The following is a 22,518-nucleotide window of genomic DNA, read 5'->3' on the forward strand; positions in this document are numbered from 1 at the left end:
AGTGGTCATATGTGAAATCATCTGGTACCGCTTTCTAAAATCAAACCTTTTACATCAATCGATACAATCCCTTAGAATCTGTGACATTCCTTCCATCCAGCCACAATTGTTAAGTATCTAGTGCTATTACTGTTACTCACCAGTATTATGAGGAGTTTTTCGAATCAATTTTTACATGAATGCTTCAACCATTGAATAAAAAGTGGCATTTTTTTAAAACATTACTGGCCCACACTTTCCATTTGAACTACATGAGAGAATGTAGTAAGTGCTTTACCACTAGGTAGTTGCATGAGTTTTTGCAGCCCTGTGTTTTTGTTCCACATCAAATGATTTGTGATTTAGTTCAAAAGTCATTATGAAATCATAAATGTCCTATGTCTCTTTAAAAATTGGTAAGGCTTTGGATGCAGTGAAATTAAATTGTACAGATAAATAGCAGCTGCACTCCTAATTTCCAAATTTGCACTCAGCCCGGTTTTCTCTTCTATTTCAATATCGCATTGAAACTGCTCCCCTTGCCTCATATTTCTACAGATCTTTTACAACTTGTCTTTATTTCTGTAATTTCAAATGCATAATATTCCATCTTCTTCTTACATTGTTCCTTTGCACTTCCAAACTGAAGTTTTAATGTAGAATTAATGGAGTGAAATTTAGCAAGTGCAGAGAATTCATAAAAGAGGATCCAAGCTGCCAAAAGCATAATTACTATTATGAAGGGAAGAGGACACCAGAGAAACTGAAAGTTCAAGAGGAAGGATGTTATAGAACTGGATACGACTTCAGAGAAACAAAAGGGTGAGATGAACAAGCGATGTAAACGTGAAGAAGGAACTTTTAATTCTAAGATGTCAGTGGTCTGGGAGCCAATATAGATTATAGTGTGATTGATGAGCTAGACTTGTTTTGATTTGGGACACAGGAAACAATGTTTTCGATGGGCTATAATGTATTAAAAAAAAAGGTGTGAGGCTAGCCAGGAGAGGACCAAAGTGGAGATATTTTTTTTTAAAAAATGAGAGATCCACAACAGGGGTCGGCCGAAACGGCTTGGATATGGTTGACAAATAACAAAGAAAATTACACACAGAAACTGGCCCTTCGGCCCTCAAAGAGTGCACCGACATGCTGCCCATCACAACTAACACCCCCTACCCTTCTGGGGTCCGTATCCCACTATTCTCATCCTACTCATGTATTTGTTGCAACGCCCTTTAAAAGTCACTATCATTTCTGTTTCACCTACCTCCCCCAGCAGCGAGTTCCAGGCACCCACCACCCTGTGTTTTTTTTTAAAAAACTGGCTTATACATCATGATGTTACTCTGTTAGAAGTCAGCAGTTTGTGACAGTTTTTGCCACTGAATCAGAATTTATTCTTGAACTCAAAAAGACTGCTGGAGTTCTGTACAGTCTAGTTCAGCCTTGGGCAGTGGCTAGTGGTCAGATGGAATCCTTTGGTTAAAAATATGGAACTTGCAAAGGGAATTGAAATTATACAAATTGAGCTGTTTAGCAAATAATCTGACAACACAGACTGTGGAAGTATCAAGCCAAGTGGGCATATCAGTATACAGTAGAAGCTAACGTCAGGGCTGCAGATGATATCAGGGAAGACACCCTGTATATATGAATGACAATGAGGCCAGGGATTTACCAATGGGTAACACGATATAGAAAGAAAGTCATTGCCTGAGATGTAATGGCTAAAGGGGATAGTTAAGAGTCAATCCAAGTGAAGGCAGCTGAACACCAGAAGTGAGGTATTTGAAAATGATGTGGCTGGTTGTCAAAGGACTGTGGAAAGAATAAGGAGGAATAATGGGCCAAATTAGCTTGGTCACAGATCAACATGGCCTACAAGATGGTATAAGCCTAATTAGAAAAATTCAAAGGGATTTTCAGGAAAGAAGGGAGAGAATTTGAAAGATGATAAAATAAACACAAAATAGGAGCAGCATTAGGCCAAGAAGGGTCCATACCTGAAATGTCAACTTTCCTGCTCTTGTGATGCTGCCTGGCCTGCTGTGTTCCTCCAGCTCCACACTGTTATCTCTGACTACTGCAGTTCTTACTATCCCTGGGCAGAATTAGGCTAGATGTTTCTCAAAATGTTCCACTATTCCGTAAGGTCAGGGCTAATCTGCTTATTCTCTTTCCCACCTACCCCAATAACTTTCCTCTTGTTTACCAAGAATCTATCTACCTCTACTGTAAAGTATTCAGCAACACTCCTTCCATCACCTTTGCAGGAACAGATTTGCAAAGACTTGTGAGAAATAATTTCACTATATCTCTGCCTTAAATGGTAATCCCTTATATTTAAACAGTGACTCCTACCTTTAGATTCTCCCTCACCAAGAAACATCCTTTCCACATTTATCCTGTTAAAGCCACCTCAGTGTCTTGTATATTTAAATCAAGTCACCTTATTTCCCTAACTGTCTATGTATCGTGAGCAAATCTAGCACGTCTCTTCTGTCCCTTCATTCGTTATTTATAGAACATAGAACATTACAGCGCAGTACAGTCCTTCGGCCCTCGATGTTGTGTCGACCTGTCATACCGATCTCAAGCCCATCTAACCTAGACTATTCCATGTACATCCATATGCTTGTCCAATGACGACTTAAATGTACCTAAAGTTGGTGAATCTACTACCGTTGCAGGCAAAGCGTTCCATTCCCTTACTACTCCCTGAGTAAAGAAACTACCTCTGACATCTGTCCTATATTTTTCACCCCTCAATTTAAAGCTATGCCCCCTCGTGCTCGCCGTCACCATCCTAGGAAAAAGGCTCTCCCTATCCACCCTATCTAACCCTCTGATTATTTTATATGTTTCAATTAAGTCACCTCTCAACCTTCTTCTCTCTAATGAAAACAGCCTCAAGTCCTTTAGCCTTTCCTCGTAAGACCTTCCCTCCATACCAGGCAACATCCGAGTAAATCTCCTCTGCACCCTTTCCAAAGCTTCCACATCCTTCTTATAATGCAGTGACCAGAACTGTACGCAATACTCCAAGTTCGGCCACACCAGAGTTTTGTACAGCATCACCATAACCTCTTGGTTCCGGAACTCGATTCCTCTATTAATAAAAGCTAAAACACTGTATGCCGCCTTAACAGCCCTGTCAACCTGGGTGGCAACTTTCAAGGATCTGTGTACATGGACACCGATATCTCTCTGCTCATCTACACTGCTAAGAATCTTACCATTAGCCCTGTACTTTGCATTCTGGTTACTCCTACTAAAGTGCATCACCTCACACTTGTCTGCATTAAACTCCATTTGCCACCTCTCAGCCCAGCTCTGCAGCTTATCTATGTCTCTCTGCAACCTACAGCGTCCTTCGCCACTATCTACAACTCCACCGACCTTAGTGTCGTCTAACCCATCCTTCTACGCCCTCATCCAGGTCATTTATAAAAATGACAAACAGCAGTGGACCCAACACCGACCCCTGCGGTACACCACTAGTAACTGGTCTCCAGGATGAACATTTCCCATCAACTACCACCCTCTGTCTTCTTTCAGCAAGCCAATTTCCAATCCAAACTGCTATATCTCCCACAATCCCATTCCTCCACATCTTGTACAATAGCCTATCGTGGGGAACCTTATCGAAGGCCTTGCTGAAATCCATATACACCACATCAACCAGTTTACTCTCAACTACCTGTTTGGTCACCCTCTCAAAGAACTCAATAAGGTTTGTTATATAAATTGTGAAAAGTGGAAGCCCCAGCAATGATCCCTGTAGCACATTACTCATTATATCTTGCCATCCAGGATATTCTCTGTTACCTGTTTGCTAGCCAAATGTGCATCCACACCAGTATGTGAATCCCTATTACATGTCCTTTTATTTTCCACAATAACCTTTTGAAGTGGCACCTTAACAAATGTCTTCTGGAAATCTAAATATTGTCTATTCACTGGTTTGCTTTTATTCATAGAGCAGCAAATGTTTTATTAACTTGTACCTATGGGACCAGGAGTGTGCCAGTTGATCAAAAATTCCAGTTGATCAATACATCTATGTAATTAATGTAAAAACACACGCACTAAGTAATAGAAGCATATTAGGTGAGGTGTATACATTGCTGTTATATTTTATTTACTGTATAAATCACTTAAATAATAATGCAACTTCGCCTCAAATAAAAATTATCAACAGAAAGCCTTCTTATTCACACCCTCCACTGAATACCCGACATCACTGAGATCGCGACATGGAGTCAATTCCAGTATATAGGGTATATAATTTTTGTCGGTTTATCAAGAGTGCTGGCTCATAAGATATTGGTTAAAATAAAGTTTGCCCTACCATACGATGTAGGAGCAAAAGTAAGCTATTTGGCCAATTTCAGTCTGTTCTACCATTCAGTAAAACCATGAGTCATCTCTTCATCCTCAATTCCACTTTCCTCCATAATCCCTGATGCCCTCACTGACTGGCTAAATGAGCTTTAAATATACTTAACAGTCCAGCTTCAACAGTCCTCTGAGGCAAAGAATTCTGCAGATTCAGTCTAGACAAAAAGAAAATCCTCCTCAAGTCTATCTTGCTCTGAAATTATTTTCTGCTCCTAGATTGTCCCACCAGGGAAAACCATTTCACTGCATGTACCTCATCAAGCCCACTTAAGAATATTATAAATTAATAAGGCTTAACACCCACATCACATGGAAATTTTTAAAATGATTGTATTAAATGAATTATTTTCTTTTTCTATATATTTTGTTAATATCGTTAGTTTACCTGACACAGTAGCTCAGCGGTTAGCATGTTTCCTCACAGCGCCAAGAACCCAGGCTTGATTCCACCCTCGGACAACTGTCTGTGTGGAGTTTGCATGTTCTCCCCTTGTTTGTGTAGGTTTCCTCTGGGTGCTCCAGTTTCCTCCCACAGTCCAAAGATGTGCAAGCTAGGTGGATTGGCCATGCTAAATTGCTCATGGTGTTCAGGAATGTGTAGATTGAGTGGGTTATAGGAGGATAGGTCTGGGTAGGATGCTCTGACGGTCAGTATGGATTTGTTGGGCTGAAGGGTTTGTTTCCACACTGAAGGGATCCTATGAAATTCTATGAATCAGTTCTTCTACAATTTTAAACCTCAGGAATAGAATAGACCTGAACCAATTACCAGATACTCTCTTTTGCTGTTCTTCACACATAATAGTGTAAGAACCAATTCCTCATTGCAATTGGAATTAAAGTTAGAAAGAGCAAAGGAGCACCTTATTCATCTCTTTCCCTACCTCCTTTACTCTGAAAACTGCCAGCACTGTTCAATGACACATTGAAATGCCTCTAATCATTTGCTTCTGAGTAAGCTTTGACCAGGTACTGAAAATAGTGTTTTAACTGACTTCCTTAATTAAATTCCAGGAGTGAGGACTTGAATAATTCTGATTAAGTCTGGATGAAATTTAGAATTGAAACAGTTAAATATTAAATGTGGATGCCAAAATTAAACTTTTTTAAAGGGATTAACAGTTAATTGCTTTACTGATGAAACAGCATTTTTTTTGAAAATCACAGTTTTAAAAGGCTTTAGATTTGCAAGAATTTGTGGTGATTTGCAAAAACTGAAGCTTAAGGATTAGTTTTAGCAAGATAGGGGTGTTAAATGAAGTTTTGAAAATGAGGTAGTCTGCATGTGAGGGATGAGAATCACTTACAATCCCAACAAACAGGCTAGGCATCTAATAATTAGCATGAATGGAAGCAAGGAACAAATCTGCCTCTTGAACAAGATGAATGTGTATGTGGAGATAAACAAGTACTGAAGCAACAGATTGATGGGAGGTCTGAGGACAGTTGTGGGGGAGTGGTTGAATTTGTGAGCAATGGAGTGAAGAAGCAGAAGTAATTGAATACATCTAGTGGAAATCTCCCTTCTGAATTTAAAATATGGCAACAAGCAGGTTGTTTGGCATAACCCAGAGTTAGTTACGTGGACAGTTAATGTGCTTCTCATCTCATTATCTACTCAAGTGAGATATTTCACAAGTTACTCAGCAAATTGCATGGCGAGCAAGCTGGTCCCATCAGCCCTTCCCAGCTCGAAAAAATCTGGCATCAAATTCTAAGGCCAGTTAGACATTCCTTCAGGCACTGCAGCCAGTGGCATTCCCTCAACCTGTGGTCAACCCATAACTGAGTGCATAGTTACTAAGAAGATCAAATTGACTCTGAGGTTTAGTAAAAGTTCCCTCCAGCCACTTCTGGATAAAGTGGTGAAATAATAGAATCATAGAGTTTTTTAAGCACAGAAAGAGGCCCTTTTGGCTGATTGGGTACATGCTGGTTATCAAATGTCCATCTATTCTAAGATAATGAAATGTGAGGCTGGATGAACACAGCAGGCCAAGCAGCATCTCAGGAGCACAAAGCTGACGTTTCGGGCCTACACCCTTCATCAGAGAGGGAGATGGGGTGAGGGCTCTGGAATAAATAGGGAGAGAGGGGGAGGCAGACTGAAGATGGAGAGAAAAGAAGATAGGTGGAGAGGAGAGTATAGGTGGGGAGGTAGGGAGGGGATAGGTCAGTCCAGGGAAGACGGACAGGTCAAGGAGGTGAGATGAGGTTAGTAGGTAGGAGATGGAGGTGTGGCTTGGGTTGGGAGGAAGGGATGGGTGAGAGGAAGAACAGGTTAGGGAGGCAGAGACAGGTTGGACTGGTTTTGGGATGCAGTGGGTGGAGGGGAAGAGCTGGGCTGGTTGTGTGGTGCAGTGGCGGGAGGGGACGAACTGGGCTGGTTTTGGGATGCGGTGGTGGAAGGGGAAATTTTGAAGCTGGTGAAGTCCACATTGATACCATTGGGCTGCAGGGTTCCCAAGCGGAATATGAGTTGCTGTTCCTGCAGCCTTTGGGTGGCATCATTGTGGCACTGCAGGAGGCCCATGATGGACATGTCATCTAAAGAATGGGAGGGAGAGTGGAAATGGTTTGTGACTGGGAGGTGCAGTTGTTTATTGCGAACCGAGCAGAGGTGTTCTGCAAAGCAGTCCCCAAGCCTCCGCTTGGTTTCCCCAATGTAGAGGAAGCCACACCGGGTACAGTGGATGCAGTATACCACATTGGCAGATGTGCAGGTGAACCTCTGCTTAATGTGGAAAGTCATCTTGGGGCCTGGGATGGGGGTGAGGGAGGAGGTGTGGGGACAAGTGCACCCTTATCTATTCTAATCCTATTTTCCAGCACTTGGTGTGTAGCATTGTGTGCTATGGTGCTTCAAGTGCTCATCTGAATAGTTCTTAAATGTCATGAGCTTCCTGCCTCTACCACCCTTTGGGCAGTAGGTTCCAGGTACCCACAACCATCAGGGTGAAAATATTATTCCTCACAGTCCTTCCAACTTCTTTGCATCAAAACTGTATGCCTTGATTACTGACCCCTCCACAAAGGATTTAAAGATTCTCCCTGTCTATGTCCCTCAGAACTTTGTATGTCTCATGCAGATCCTCTCTTAGTCTTCTCTGCTCTGAAGCAAAACACCAGCCTATCTCGTCTCTGTTTATAACTGAATCACTACAGCCCAGGCAACGTGCTGGTGAATCATTTCCACATTCTCTAATACAATCACATATTTCCTGTAGTGTGGTGACCAGAACTGCATGCTGTACCCCAGCTCCAGTACTGCTTTTTGCAGCTCCATCCCCTCATTCCGTATTGAATGCATGCACTAATAAAGGCAACTAGCCCATATGCCTTCCTAACCACCTTATCTACCTGTTCTGCTGCTGAAAGAAGATCTGTTCCACGCTGACTGAATAAGAAGACCATCTCAATAAATCTATCCAGTCTGGGCAGAGGTTGCAGCTTAGGTCAGTGCTGTGACTCCAGTAAAGAGGGCAACACTGCCACAAGAAAGTCCTTTGTATTTCACAAGGGTAAGTAGCACCAATTTCACTCTGTTATCTTACACTCACATGGCGATCTGTCATTTTAATTCTGTTGTCGAACCTGCGTTTCACCAAGAGTGTGATTCTCAGCGTCACGTGCATCATGTCTGTTCAAAGGCTCGTCCCCACCTCATCCTCTCAAACTATTAAACCTGCCTGCTCACTGCTCACTCACTTGGGATGCCTCACCACTTTGCATGGTTTTGCATGGTCACAAACTGCACCACCATCCATTCAAATCATACTCAAGCCTGTTTATCTAATTGCTGGAAAAAGAAGCCCTAAACCAGGGTGAGAAGGCCAAGATTGTTGGGGTGATGGTAGACATCAGATTCCACACCCAGTTTCAAGGAAAGAATCATGGAATTGACTGAAGAAAATAAGAGTTGTTCCAACAGTAATGGAAAGACATCACTAGCTCATAAACAGAAACAGCAATATCAGCCTTCTCAAATAAGCATCACCAAGGCTAATGCATTGCTTTGCTCCCGTCTTCTGCAGGGCTAGGGGCAGCCAGGGACCGTCGGACAAGGATAGCCCACTGCCTGAACTCCTTGCCAGAACCACCTCTGAGGTGGGAGACTGTGAAACCTCAGATCATTGGTTCTTTTTTCACATCCAGGCATGCTTATATTCACAACCGAAAGGATTTTTTTTCCCACCAGCAAACACCCATGGTACACTTCACCTATTATCCACGACCACCAAATCAATCTCTTTTTATAATTAATCAATTTAGGTGCAACACCCAGCAAGGGCAATGCAATGACACCAAGGTGAGTTTGAAGTGCAGAGGGTGCCTGCATGCCTTATAGATATTTTCAAATCAACTTGTTCAGGTATGTACTTACACTGCCTTCTAGCTCAAAGGTAGGGGCACTACCGATATGCCACAAGAGCCCAAAAGCATCCTGCACCTGGTATTCACAGGCAGTCTCCCTCCCAGCTAAGTACTAACTAGGACTGAGCCTGCTTAGTTTCCAAGATCTCACATTTTCAAGTTAGCGTGGCTGTAGGCACTGGCTTCTCAGCTGATTGGTTTCTAAATCTGAGAATAGGATGCTCACTACCTTGGTGTTGAAGGTAACAGGGCAAACAGTTGTTGTGAACCAATTAATTAATGTTTACTGAAATATCTATTTAGGATCTTGAGGTGTAGCGGTAATATCTCTACCTCTGAGCCAGGAGGCCTGGGTTCAAGTACCACCTGCTCCAGAGGTGTGTCATAACATATCTGAACACGTTGATTAGAAAATATCTATTGAAAGGTGTAAGAGTTTTGTGATGTGTCGGTAATGTTCCTGCCTCTGGACCAGGATGCTCTAGAAGAGTGCAATAACATATCTAACCATACCGGTGAGAAAATATCTATCAGTTACACAGTGTTAAGAGAACATCCTGTACGAGTTGTTCTTTGGGGTGTTGTGGTACAGTGATATTATCCCTTCCTCTGTGCAAGAAGGCCCTGGTTCAAGTCACACCTGATCCAGAGCTCTGTCATAACATCTCTGACCAGATGGTTGAGAAATATTTATTCACGAGTACACAAGTGGCAATGTCTGTACCTCTGAGCTAGGAGGCTTGGGTTCAAATAACACCTGCTCCAGAGATGTGTAATAACACCTCTAACTAGTTGATACATAAAATATCTATTCAAATGTATAATGATTTTGTGGTGCAGTGGTCGTGCCTCTTCCTTTGTGATCAACTCTTACCTCTCCTGCAGGCATGTTATTATACATCTGAGCAGGTTTATTGAAATAATTATTCAAATGCACATTCACCTAGGTGTCCTTGGAGATGGAGCATGAGGTGTCAAATGGCAATGCTTGAAGCTTGTAGTGCTGTTAGGCATCCTGTGGACTGGGTGCATCCTTATCCCCTTCAATGAAATCCTAATTTAGTTTATTAACATTTCTTTTCATTAGTGCCCCGAGAGATGTTTTAGATTTGTTTATTTACTTTTGTTTAATTTGGCTTAATTTTGGCTTTTGTTACTTGACCACAAAAAGGCTATTCAGCTTTGTTTAAAACTTTACGGTTTATGGTTGGAAGAAGTAAAACTTGAACTAGAAAGTTATGCCTGGACTTTGTTCAACAACATTTAACTTAACCACACAGTTAACAGCAAGGCATTTGCCAGCACCAGGTAAATCGTCGCAGTGGCTACTCTATGTACAGTCTGCTCTCAGGAGGACAAACTGGTAAGCACATCACTTATGTGTCCACCATTGGTGAAGCAAGAAATGTTCGAGGTCGAGGACTGCCAGCAATCAGGCACCAGCTCAGCCCCATGCAGAAAACATATTGACTATATTTGGATATAATTAAAAGGACTAACCTGCAAAGACAGATGCAGGAACATCAGGCAGGTGTGCCAGAGACCCTTGATAGATTGAAATAAAAGACAGTGAAGTCCTTCCTTGTTCTCATTACGACAGGGGTTTCAACATGCGAGTACCCGGGTACCTCTATGGAAAGGGTGGTAGCTAGTTTGGAGAATGAGGTTCATCAGAACACTCATGACTGCTGAACATGCACTCAGGGCCTGCACTCCATTGCTTTAGCATGAGCCCTGGGCATCAATGACAAAGTGAGAAGGGGCAAGGAATTTCAACCTCACTCCAAGTGCCCATTCCTTGCAATGAGACAGTGTGGTGGTATAGGTGTTCAAACATTTTGTAAAATCAGCACTTTTGTCAAGCTATAATCACGTCCACTGATATAATGTCTGCTGTAATCTTGTTGCAACAATAAGAACAGGCTAACTGAAACAATGTGAAAGATGTATCTTCAACGAGCAAAAGATTGTACTGTGTTGCAATTGCCAAGTATTGGTTCCTCCCTTGTAACCAACAAGGTATCTGACTAAAGTTAGCCTCATGTGTCAGGAAACTACACACCTATATGTTTGTGATTATAGCCAAGAAACTACAGATGATTTTCAAGGACATTGAGGCTAAAAGTAAAGTATAGGACAGGAGCCAGGCCCAAGATGTCCAAATTATTCACCCCTCACACCTGATGGGAGACGAAAGAATCTTGTGATGCTTCCACATTCCTCAGGAGGTAAAATCTTCACCTTGTCTGGGCCTCACTGCAACATTTAAGACAGCCAAGAGAATTGTGAAATACCACAGAAGCCCCCTGTTACTCCCTGAAATGACCCCCTCACAAAGAAAATTCAGGGCAGCTGTAACCTTGAGGGATATAGCAATGGGATTGTCACAAACTCTGAGTGCAGTCCTTGTCCATCAGATGGCATAGGTGTGGCACAATGGCTCAGGACATTGTTAATTTTCTCCTGCTCTTGCTTCAGTCATTTGCGAAGAAGTGTAGCAAATTCTGTAGGTACAGTTCCACACCGGAACTATTTGCTTTTTTGATGGATCTTGCCCTGCTGCTTCTCCCTCTGAATGTTGTGCTGCAGCTGGTGGCAGCTGTAGTTCATGTTGGGCTTACAGAATCTGTTGTCCCTGCTGTTTCCTGTGCCTGTTTCTTTAGATTTGCAGTATGGTTGTATTGACGTTGGCCATTCTTCATTACATTGAGGCAGATTTGTGAGAATAGAAAGAGAGATTACACTTGTGTTATTAAAGCCACAGCTGAGCCCTGTGATACTTCACATTGAAGCTATATACAATACTGCACACACACAGTAATGTGTTGCCAGTGCAAGAAACCAAAGGCAACGTGCTGATAAAAAATCTGAAGGGTTATTTCCTGACCTTACACAAAGTAGCCAAACAAAATGTCCATCTTCCTTTGGCATCAGACAACTTCCAGGATCCACTCCCTGCTTCCACCCCCTCACCCTATGTACATTGGCCAATTGGGAAGAATAAGTTGTGATTGGCTATGCCTTATTCCATGAGTTTTGTTTATCTCGGAGATTGCAAGGTGCCAATCAGTGGTCTCCATGTACAACCACTGATTACTCTGATTTATTTATCTGAAGAAAGTATTTCCATGGGGCAATTGAAGCCAATTAATATGAAGTTTATGGAGATCTATTTAAAACTTTAAAACCAGCAGACTTCTCTCCCAGCGCTGTTTAGGTCTTCCATTACAAAACTTACAAAACCTCACAAATCTGATAGTGACACAAATCCTTTTTGTCCCTGCACAGAGTTGCTAAAGCACAGCACAATACTACAGGGTTTTCTTTTGATTGTTTCCAAGCTTTGAGTTTAAATAGCTACCTATAATTGTGACATATCAGCTTCCTGTACAAACAAGGAGCAGAAGTAGACCATTCAACCTGTTCCACAATCGATAATACCATGGCTGATTTGATCATAGCTTCAAATTACATCCTCACCTACCCCCAATGATCTTTCAACTCCTCGCCTAACAAGAATCCATCTACTTCTACCTTAAAAAATATCCAAAAAGTACTCTCTACCAACCACCTGCTCAGGAAGAGAATGCCAAAGACTCAAGGACTTATGTGAGAATAAAATTTTGCTTCATCTCTGCATAAGCAGGAGACTTGATCTCTAAAAAGTGACACCTCACTCTCAATTTTCTTAGAAGAAGAAGTATTCACCCCACAGCAAACATGGAATGATTTCTCAAGATTTTATTTGCTTCAAAAAAATCACCTCTTTCCCCTACATGCATCATTTGATATAAGCCTAGACTGTCCAACATTTCCCCATAAGCAGAAAGCCTTTGATAAAGCCCCACATAGGATATTAGTGAGCAAAATTAGGGCACATGGTACTGGGAGCAAAATACTGACTTGGATTGAAAATTGGCTGGCTGACAGGAAGCAAAGAGTAGTGATAAGCGGGTCCCTTTCGGAATAGCAGGCAGTGACCAGTGGGGTACCACAAGGTTCAGTGCTGGGACTGTGGCTGTTTACAATATACATTAATGATATTGTTGAAGGCATTAAAAGTAATATTAACAATTTTGCTGATGACACAAAGCTGGGTGGCGGTCTGAAATGTGAGGAGGATGTTATGAGAATACAGGGTGATTTGGACAGGCTGGGTGAGTGGACAGATGCATGGCAGATGCAGTTTAATGTGGATAAATGTGTGGTTATACACTTTGGTGGCAAGAACAGGAAGACACATTACTATCTCAATGGAGTCAAGTTAGGTAAAGGGGAAGTACAACGAGATCTAGGTGTTCTTGTACATCAGTCAATGAAAGCAAGCATTCAGGTACAGCAGGTAGTGAAGAAAGCTAATAGCATGCTGGCCTTCATAACAAGAGGAATTGAGTATAGGAGCAAAGAGGTCATTTTCAGCTGTACAGGGCCCTGGTGAGACTGCAACTGGAGTATTGTGTGCAGTTTTAGTCTCCAAATTTGAGGAAGGACAGTCTTGCTATTGAGGAAGGGCAGCATAGATTCACAAGGTTAATTCCCAAATTGGCAGGACTATCATATGTTGAAAGATTGGAGCGACTGGGCTTGTATACACTTGAGTTTAGAAGGATGAGAGGGGAACTGATTGAAATGTATAAGATTATTAAGGGGTTGGACACTGTGGAGGCAGGGAGCATGTTTCCGCTGATGTGAGTCCAGAACCAGAGGACACAGTATAAAAATAAGGGGTAGGCCATTTAGAACAGAGTTGAGGAAAAACTTCTTCACCCAGAGAGTGGTGGATGTATGGAATGGTCTGCCCCAGCAGGCAGTGGAGGCCAAGTCTCTGGATACTTTCAAGAAAGAGCTGGATAGAGATCTTAAAGATAGTGTAATCAAGGGTTACAGGGATAAGGCAGGAACAGGATACTGATTGTGGATGATCAGCCATGATCATAATGAATGGTGGTGCTAGCTCGAAGGGCTGAATGGCCTACTCCTGCACCTATTGTCTATAAGACAACATGCCAATTCCAGGTATTGATCTGGCAAGCATTACCAGAACTGCCTCCAATGTATTTGTATCCTTTCTTAAGTAAGCTGACCAATACTGTACATGGTAATTCAGATGCGATCTCTCACCAATGCCCTACATAACTGAAGGATAATCTCCCTACTTTTGTATTCAAGTTCCTTTGCAACAAATGGTAACATTCTATTATCTTTTCATAATACTTCCTGTACCTGTACACTAACCTTTTGTGATTCATGCAGGAGGATACCCAAAAGTCTGTGTAAAAAAAATTGGTAGAGTTGTGGATAGTGAAGAAGTTTGTTGACAGATACAGCCAGATACAGATCAGTTGAAAAGCTGGGCTCAGAAATAGCAGATGCAGTTTAATCTAGATTGTGCAAGGTTTGAGAGGTCAACTGCAAGAGACGTCAAACTCAAGAGGAAATTATACAGCAAATGGTAGGACCCTTAGGAACACAGATATACAGAGAAATGTTGGGGTTCAAGTCCATAACTCTCCAAAAGAGGCAACACAAGTGGATCAGGTGGTAAATGAAGCATACCTTAAGAAGGGTCTCGACCCGAAATGTCGAACTTTCCTGCTCCTCTGATGCTGCTTGGCCTGCTGTGTTCATCCAGCTTCACACCATGTTATCTCATTTACTAAGATATTGCCTGATTTGCACTGTATTATCTATAAGGAGAGGTTGGACAAACTTCAGTTGTTGGAGGTTGGAGGAACTACCTGATGGAAGTATATAAAATTATGAGAGGCATGGAAAGGATGAATAGTTGGCATCTCTTTCCCAAGGTGGAAATGTTATATCCTAGGGGATATGGATTTGAGGTGAGAGAGGAGAGTGTTTAAAGGAGATGTGGGAGGCAAAATATTTATGCAGAGAGTGGTAGATGCCTGGAGTGCTCTGCAAGGGGAAGTGCTTGAAGTAGATATAACAGCAACATTTAAGAGGCATTTAATCAGACAAATGAACAGGCCAGGACTAAAGGGATATGGACCATGCGCAAGCAGATGGGATTTGTCTAGAATGGCATCATGGTCAGCACATACATGATGGACCAAAGAGTGTGGTCCTGTGCTGTACTGTTCTATGTTCTGTATATCTTAGAGCTGTGCAATTTCTCACCAGTTTGATAATATGCTTCTTTTTAACTCTTCTTATTCAGCCATAGAGAACCCCATCATTCTGCTTCTAACTGTCAGCGCAGAGTGTTGCATCACATTAAAGCAGGTAGGTGATTAATGAGTATTTCTTCTGTGCCTCTTTTAATTTACAAGTGGTTTAAACTGGGCAACGATATTCAGCTGAAGAATACAGCTAGGAAATTCACTTTTAAAATATTTTACATCCAAATTAATTAATTAATTAATTAAATAAATAAGGCTCAGCAGGAGATATGTTGCAGTTATTATGCATAGGAGCTAGTGGAATTCATAGTGACCACATCTGCAATGAGTATTGGCTTCTCAAGGCCCTTCAAGCTCAGAGTGGATGAGCTGGAGTCTGAGTTATAGACACTGCAAGACATCAGGGACAGTTACTCTGACACTATATTCAGCTGATAGTCACACTCCTTCGAATAATTACATAAAATTTGGACCATGGTCAGGATCAGGAGCGTGAGACAGGTATTGGGATCTAGAATTAGGGAATTAAAACTTTACCGGATCCTCAGCCAATGCCCTTGCCCAATAAGTACAAGATTCTTTCTGGTATGGACAAATCCACAGACTACAGGGAGGATGTGCAAACTGACCAAAGTGCTGTGTTACAGAGAAATATTCAAATTGGGGAGCAAAGTTAGAGCAATAGACACTGTTCATTGCTGCAAAAACAAAATCCCAAAGACTGCACGTACCAAGTACCAAGATCTAGGCTGGAGAAGAATTTGTAATGCATGGAAATAGATCCATTTGGCGTGGTCCAGGTCAACAGCATAGATAGGACTGGATAAGACGTCCGACTGAGGGCTAAATTAAAAATAAACAGAGTCACAAAGATAGTAATCTTTGAATTGCTAACTGCACCACATGCAATTTGGCATAGGGTTCATAAGATTAGAGTGGTAGTTGCATGGCTCAAAGATTGATGTGGGAGATGTGGGCTTCTGATTCATGGGGTACTGACAACAGTACTGTGGAAAGAGAGAGATCTCTTCTGTTGGGACCATGATTCATTTGAACCATACTGGCACTGGCAAATCATATAACTAGGGGTGTTAGGGTTTAAACTAGTCAGTGGTCAGGTGGGATCAAAAGAAAAAAGTTGCAAAATAAACAAAACTAGAAAGCAGAGATACAAGGCAATGAAGAAGTGAATGTGCCACAGGAAACAGCAGAAAATGTAAGTGGAAGGGTAGTGCAGAAATTAGAACCAGAATAAGTAATAAAAGTAAAAGTCAAAAATGAAGGCTATTTATCTCAATGCCCGGACCATTTGTAGCAAGATATGTGACGTGGCGACACAAATAGAAATAAATGAATATAACTTGACAGTTATTATGGAGATGTTGTTGCAGGGTGACCAGGACTAGGATCTCAGTGTTCAAGGATATTCAGTGTTCTGGAAAAATAGTCAAAAAAGTAAAAGGAGGTGGGGGTCGTGTTGTTCATAAAGCAAGGTATAAGTGAGTAGTAGCATAGGTGCAACAGATCCTGATGCAGAATTAGTTTAAATGAAAATAAGGAGTAACAGGGAATGAAGTAATGTCCTGGAATTGTCTCTTGGCCACTGAAGAATAGTTTATAATCAGGGAGGAGTGAAGGTGTGGAAGAAGGGCATTACAATTATTGTGGGTTCTTTTACATATTTTTACACAACCCTGTACAGGAATGTTATTCGACAGCTCTGGTAGAGATGGGACTTGAACCCTGGGCCTGCAGGCTTAGAGTAAGGACATTACCACTGCACCACAAGATCCCTTGTATGTTCTTTTAGTGTGCATAATGACTGGACAAATCAGATGGACAAGGAATAATATGGAAGTTTAATTTGTAGATTTGCATCAGGGACTGTTTCTAAGAGCAGTACATTGCAGAACCGACCTGGGAACATGTATTTTAGATCTAGTAATGCATAATGAGGTAGAATTAATAAGCAATCTCATAGTTAAGAATCCTTTTGGGTTTATGATCACAACATGATAGAATTTCAAAAGCAGTTTGCAGGAGAGAAACTCAGGTTTCAAATCAGATCCTCAACTGTAACTTTTATACAGATGCATAAAGAAAGAGTTACCTAAAGAAGTCTGAGAAAATAGAATAAAGGGAGGAGAATTAGGAGAACTAGGTACTGTTTGGGCTTCATATTTAAAAAAGAATATAGTCACATTGGAGTCAGGTCAAAAGTGATTCACTTGGCTGATACCTCAGGTGAAGGGATTGTCTTATCAAGAACTATTAAACAGGTTAAGCCTTTATGCATTAGAATTTAGAAGAATGAAGGGTGATTTTATTCAAACATACAAGATTTTGAGGGAACTTAGAATCTTTACAGTGTTGAAGTAGACCATTCAGCCCACCAAGTACACTTCAACTATCCAAAGAGCCTTGCACCCAGACCCACCCTATCCCTGTAACTCTGCATTTCCTATGGCCAAGCCACCAAACCGCCACGTCTTTGGACAGTGGGAGGAAAACTGCGCAGCCACAGGGAATATGTGCAAACTCCACACAGTTAGTCACCTGAGGGTAGAGTCGAACCTGGGTCTCTGGTACTGTCAGGCAGCAGTTCGAAACACTGAGCCACCATGCCACCCCAAGATTGCAAAGATGCTTCCATTAGTAGGGTAATCTTGAACTAGGCAACAGAGTTACAGCATAAATGGACTGTCATTTAAAATGACAATGCAAAGAAAGTTCATTTCTCAGAAGGTGATAAATATATGGACTTCTCTACCTCAGAAAACCTTGGAGACTAGATCAATGAAAGTATTTAAAGAGGTAGATTGATTTTTGAAATGTCAAGGAGTTGAGGCCTTGAGTAGATCATCCATGATCTTACACAATGGCCTAGTTTTGCTCCCAATTCTTATGTTCTACGGGACCAACACACCCACTGTTAACTCGTCTTAGAAAATATGTAGAGAAGTTTTTACATTTCTGGCTAGCTTTTCTGGTACTCTAATTTTTCTCTCATTAATTTTTTGCTCAATTTTTGTTTTTAAGTATGTTGTTCAATGTCCTAACTTGCCATAACAAAGTGTAGAGCTGGATGAACACAGCAGGCCAAGCAGCATCATAGGAACAGGACAGCTCTCCTGCTCCTATGATGCTGCTTAGCCTGCTGTGCTCATCCAGCTCTACACTTTGTTACCTCAGATTCTCCAGCATTTGCAGTTCCTGCTATCTCCTAACCTGCCATCTGTTTTTGCACTGTTTTGCGCTTTTTATTTTAGCTTGATTATGCTTAACTTTAGAAAAGCGATACATAAAAACAAAATACATATCTGAAAGGATATCTATTTTATATTTAAATAAGCAGGCCACTATTTTATTACAAAATGCACTGAAAGCTCCTGAGCCATCCGAACTCCATTATAAAAGTCCCTCACATTTATTTGCAGCTATTCTTATGTCTGTAGATGACGCTGTGATGGCAGTTTTCTGGTTAAATATTCTTGGGGCCGGCTAATATATGCAATTCCAATTCGGTGTTATTTGTGAGTGAATCGGGGTCATTATGCATTGAAAAATGAAGAACAGCAAAATGTATTTCACGTATGTTTGAACTTAAGGGGAATTATTAAAAAGTTAAAACTACTAAATTATGTTATAATCCGCTTATTACTTTATAACAACCTTGGTGACCTAACCATTGATCCCCCGGTTGATAACTATCCTCAGTCATTCCTTCCTCTAGGCCTGAAATGTTTGCCGATTTCCTTTCCACAAACATTCCGACCGTCCATTCAGCTTGATTTCTAGAAAAAATTGTGTATAATAAGTATATTTAAGAAGCATTTTAAAACAGTATGCTATATGTGTTTAACGCCTATGGCGCACCTGATGCAACTGGTGATGGTATTGCTGTGTTCCCGTATTGACATAAGGCATGAGGACGGAGCTGCAGCCCTGTCCGAGCCCAGTCTCGGGCTGACAGTGAGGGCAATGAGGGCGAGACATCCCAGGCACCTTCAATATGCTCCGCCAGTTCATCGCCCAACGGTGAAACATCTAAGTATTCTTGCGACGGGAGTGCACTAACAATACAAAATAATGCTCACTTAATTTTATAATTAAACCCGTATTTGTTTTGATTTGGAGTTTAGTGCCCCTCTACAATGGTTATTTGGTTTGTGAGATTTATACCCTCCTGATCGCCTCCTCATGGAAATGGAAAATGAAAACGATTCCAATAATTTTAGTTTCCAACGTGTGCGCCGCTTTTCATAGAATACTTACAGTGTGGAAACAGGCCTTCGGCCCCGACCCTCAAAGCATCCTACCCCCCCCCCCCCCCCCATAAACCACCTAATCTACACATCCCTGAGCACTACAGGCCAATCCACCTAGCCTGCACATCTTTGGACTCTGGGAGGAAACCGGAGCACCCGGAGGAAACCCACACAGGGAGAAAGTGCAAACTCCATACAGTCACCTGAGGCTGGAATCGAACTCCGATACCTGGTGCTGCGAGCCATCGTGCCGCCCCAAATGTTTCTAACGTGAATGGGTTTTTTTTTTCGTAAATAACGGGTCGTGTATCTGCCTACTTGTGAAGGAGTTGTCGTGATAGTTTGCCCGTCGGCGCGCGAACACTTCCTTGCTTTAACAAACCACAGTTAACTCTATAGAGGGCTTTCGCCTCTCCGAACTCTCCTGTAAAATGTTCCTGGAAAACTGCGACATAATTACTTGGTTCGATTTGGTATAGGATCCACCAGCAGAAAGTGAGCTGTCAGAGCTGATGGGAGGGACTGCTGGAGCTGGCGAGCTGACGTGTTTTCCTTGGTTGTGTAACTTTGGAAGTGACTCCTGTATTTAATGCCTGAGTGAGACCGTGCGGAGAACAACTTATTCACACTCACTGACAGCAAGCCTCGCCTCCGGACCCTCCATCGCCGAGGTCAGAACATGAAAGGCTTGAACGGGACAGCCTTGAACCTGTACAGCTCAGGGCTACAATTGCTGCTGCTGGCCGGGACCCTCGCACTGCAAGTGCCCCAGGCCCTGGGCTATTTCAACGCCAAGGCAATTGCTGGGATGGCAGACCAGATCAGAGGCACTTGGCTAAAGCTGAGACCTACAATGCTCCGTCAGAACGTGCCCGGGATCTTCGCCGTCTGTAACATACAACCAAGCTCTGACCTGAGCGCCGATCAGCCCGCTATCAGCGGCACAATCCTCTTCTACCAAAACGTCCCTGGTAGCAACCTGGAGGCATATTTCGACTTGCAAGGCTTCCCGCTGAATGACTCGCAGTCCGAGCGAGCGATCCACGTTCACCAGTTCGGGGACTTGAGCGGCGGCTGCGTGAGCACCGGACCCCACTTCAACCCGTTCGGCGTGGACCACCCGAACCACCCCGGGGACTTCGACAACTTCAAGGTGAGGAACGGCAGGATCACCAAGTTTCTCACCAAATCGAAGGCCGACCTGTACGGAATTCACACCATCGTGGGCCGCGGCGTGGTGGTCCATGAGGGCAAAGATGACTTGGGGCTCGGAGGGAACCCGGGAAGTCTCGAAAGTGGAAACTCCGGGAGAAGGCTGGCCTGCTGTACGATTGGACTCAGCAATGGAAACCTTTGGAAGCGAATGGTGCGCAAAGAGTGGAGCAACTGATCTGCGTTGGACCAGTTCGATTTATTCTCCATGTCACCGTAAACAAAATAGAAGCTGCATTTGCAGCAACACACACAGCTTAACTTGATACATATCATTTCATTTAATCAGCAAACGCTAACAATCTTAGTAAATAGTGCTCACCTTCCCGATGTAGGCACCACAGTATAATTGTCCTTTTAATCCTACAACGCATCCGGCATCATTTACAGCACAAATAATAATTTTCACCTTTTAACCACGTGGCATCGCTTGTCGGTGTTTTGTCCTATACCGCGGTAATGGGTAGACGGCATGATTAGAAGAAACAGCAAGCCAAGATATCTCGAGTTTCAGTTATCGTTTATTATAATTTCTGCCGTCACTTTCTACTAAGTTTATTTGCTCTCTTCGTAACTTTCACGAGTTATACCAAACGAATCTGTAACGTAGAAGAGCCGATACACTGAAAACATGACGTTGGCATCATCCTCAATTGGGCAGGACTGCCTTGATTAAGTTTCAAGAAATCGTTGAAACCGCACGGAGTTATTCTGCGTCTCAGTTTGGAGGCTTGTTTGATTAAAGAGTGTATATCAGAAAGTTACATTCTAAGATGCTTTTGAAGGACTCCGTCAGCCATATTTCAAACATAACAGTTCATAAGTCTTTCCCTAATGTTTTTAGTTTAGATGCTCAAGTGACAAATGCTAGAGCATACAAATTTTAATAAATTGATGATCTTGCAACTTTACTTTGCTTAATTCATTTCGTTGCTACAAAAATGTTGCAGAACTGTAGTAGAACATTGATCAGGATGTTCTGACTTGTACAAAAATAAATTCTGGGAGGGCAAACTTTTACTTTTATCTCATTGAGTAACTAAAGCTGCTTTAGGGAAGTTTGCTGTGTGTACTTGCTTTTGCAATGAGAGGTTATCAGAGGCTGTTATTGGAGTGCTGTTTAAATGGATGATAGAGAACCTTCAAGACATTTTGGAACATTTAAATAAGCACTTCAAATGCGTAGCATGCAAGGCTACCAGTGAAGTGCTGGTAAATGGAGTCAGAATAGATAGATTCTTGATGATTAACACATGCACGATGGGCTGAAGGGCCTTTTCCATGCTGAAAAAGTTCTGACACAATCCGTAGCAAAATCGCTTTCCGAACTAATAAGGTCGAGAAGGAGTGATCTGCTACTTGAGGCTTTTGCTTTCTTCGCTTCACTGATTTATTTGGCAACATCAGTAATGATGTTTACTGCTGTTTGAATTTCCATCTACACCACCACACCCCAGTGACAGATCCAAACATAAAAATCAATAGTTCGAGAACCAGTGGGTTTCATGCACTTGTGTGAAATGCTGTATTGCCGCAGGGATGATATTTCAACTGAGGCACAAAGCTGAGAGGGGCGCAATCAATTTGTTCAGGAAGATGAACAATTTAACAAGGAGCAGTTAACTTACATTGACCCAGAAGTAAATAGATTTATTTATTTAATTGCTGTCTCTAGGACTTCACTGTGTCTAAGTTGATTGCTGCACTTCCTTTTTGTAAACATATTGACTACACTCCCAAAAGCAAATTGTTGATTTAAAATCGTTTGGGGTATGCTAAGGATATAAAAGTGGCTGTCATCTTGTGGACTTTGTGTACTTTCTAAAAACAAAGGCATTATGACTTAACAAGCTGAGTATGTAATTTAGTAAATAGTAATGTCTATAATATTTTCTAAATCAAGTTTAAAAAAATCTTTTACATTAGTTTGTGGAATTAATAGACATTTAAGTCCCAGTACAATCTAATACTGATCATTTCTGCTGCATTACCAAATCTCACATTGGGCAGCAACAGGCATTGGTCCCAGTGTCCCTGGGTTAGGTTGAGGGAAAACAAGCTATGTATTCTTGATTAGAGAAAGGGTGTTCAGTTAGTTGGCTTGGCAGCTGTTTCACAATGCAGAGTTCTGCCAATACCTC

The 22,518-nt window shown here is 42.0% G+C and overlaps 1 protein-coding gene across 1 annotated transcript in view; it reads left to right on the top strand.

Moving 5' to 3' along the window:
• LOC125449016 (extracellular superoxide dismutase [Cu-Zn]-like) overlaps window positions 1-21,521 on the top strand; it is a 35,753-nt gene extending 14,232 nt beyond the window's left edge. The window contains exons 4-5 of the mRNA XM_048524930.2: window positions 14,936-15,000; window positions 19,645-21,521. Coding sequence (XP_048380887.1) covers window positions 19,845-20,555 — 711 coding nt within the window. The 5' untranslated portion in view covers window positions 14,936-15,000; window positions 19,645-19,844 and the 3' untranslated portion in view covers window positions 20,556-21,521. The remainder of the gene's footprint in view (window positions 1-14,935; window positions 15,001-19,644) is intronic.
• The last annotated feature ends 997 nt before the right edge of the window (window positions 21,522-22,518 follow it).

Source organism: Stegostoma tigrinum, chromosome 1 (genome assembly GCF_030684315.1).
Source record: "Stegostoma tigrinum isolate sSteTig4 chromosome 1, sSteTig4.hap1, whole genome shotgun sequence".
NCBI classification, from domain to species: Eukaryota; Metazoa; Chordata; class Chondrichthyes; order Orectolobiformes; family Stegostomatidae; genus Stegostoma; species Stegostoma tigrinum.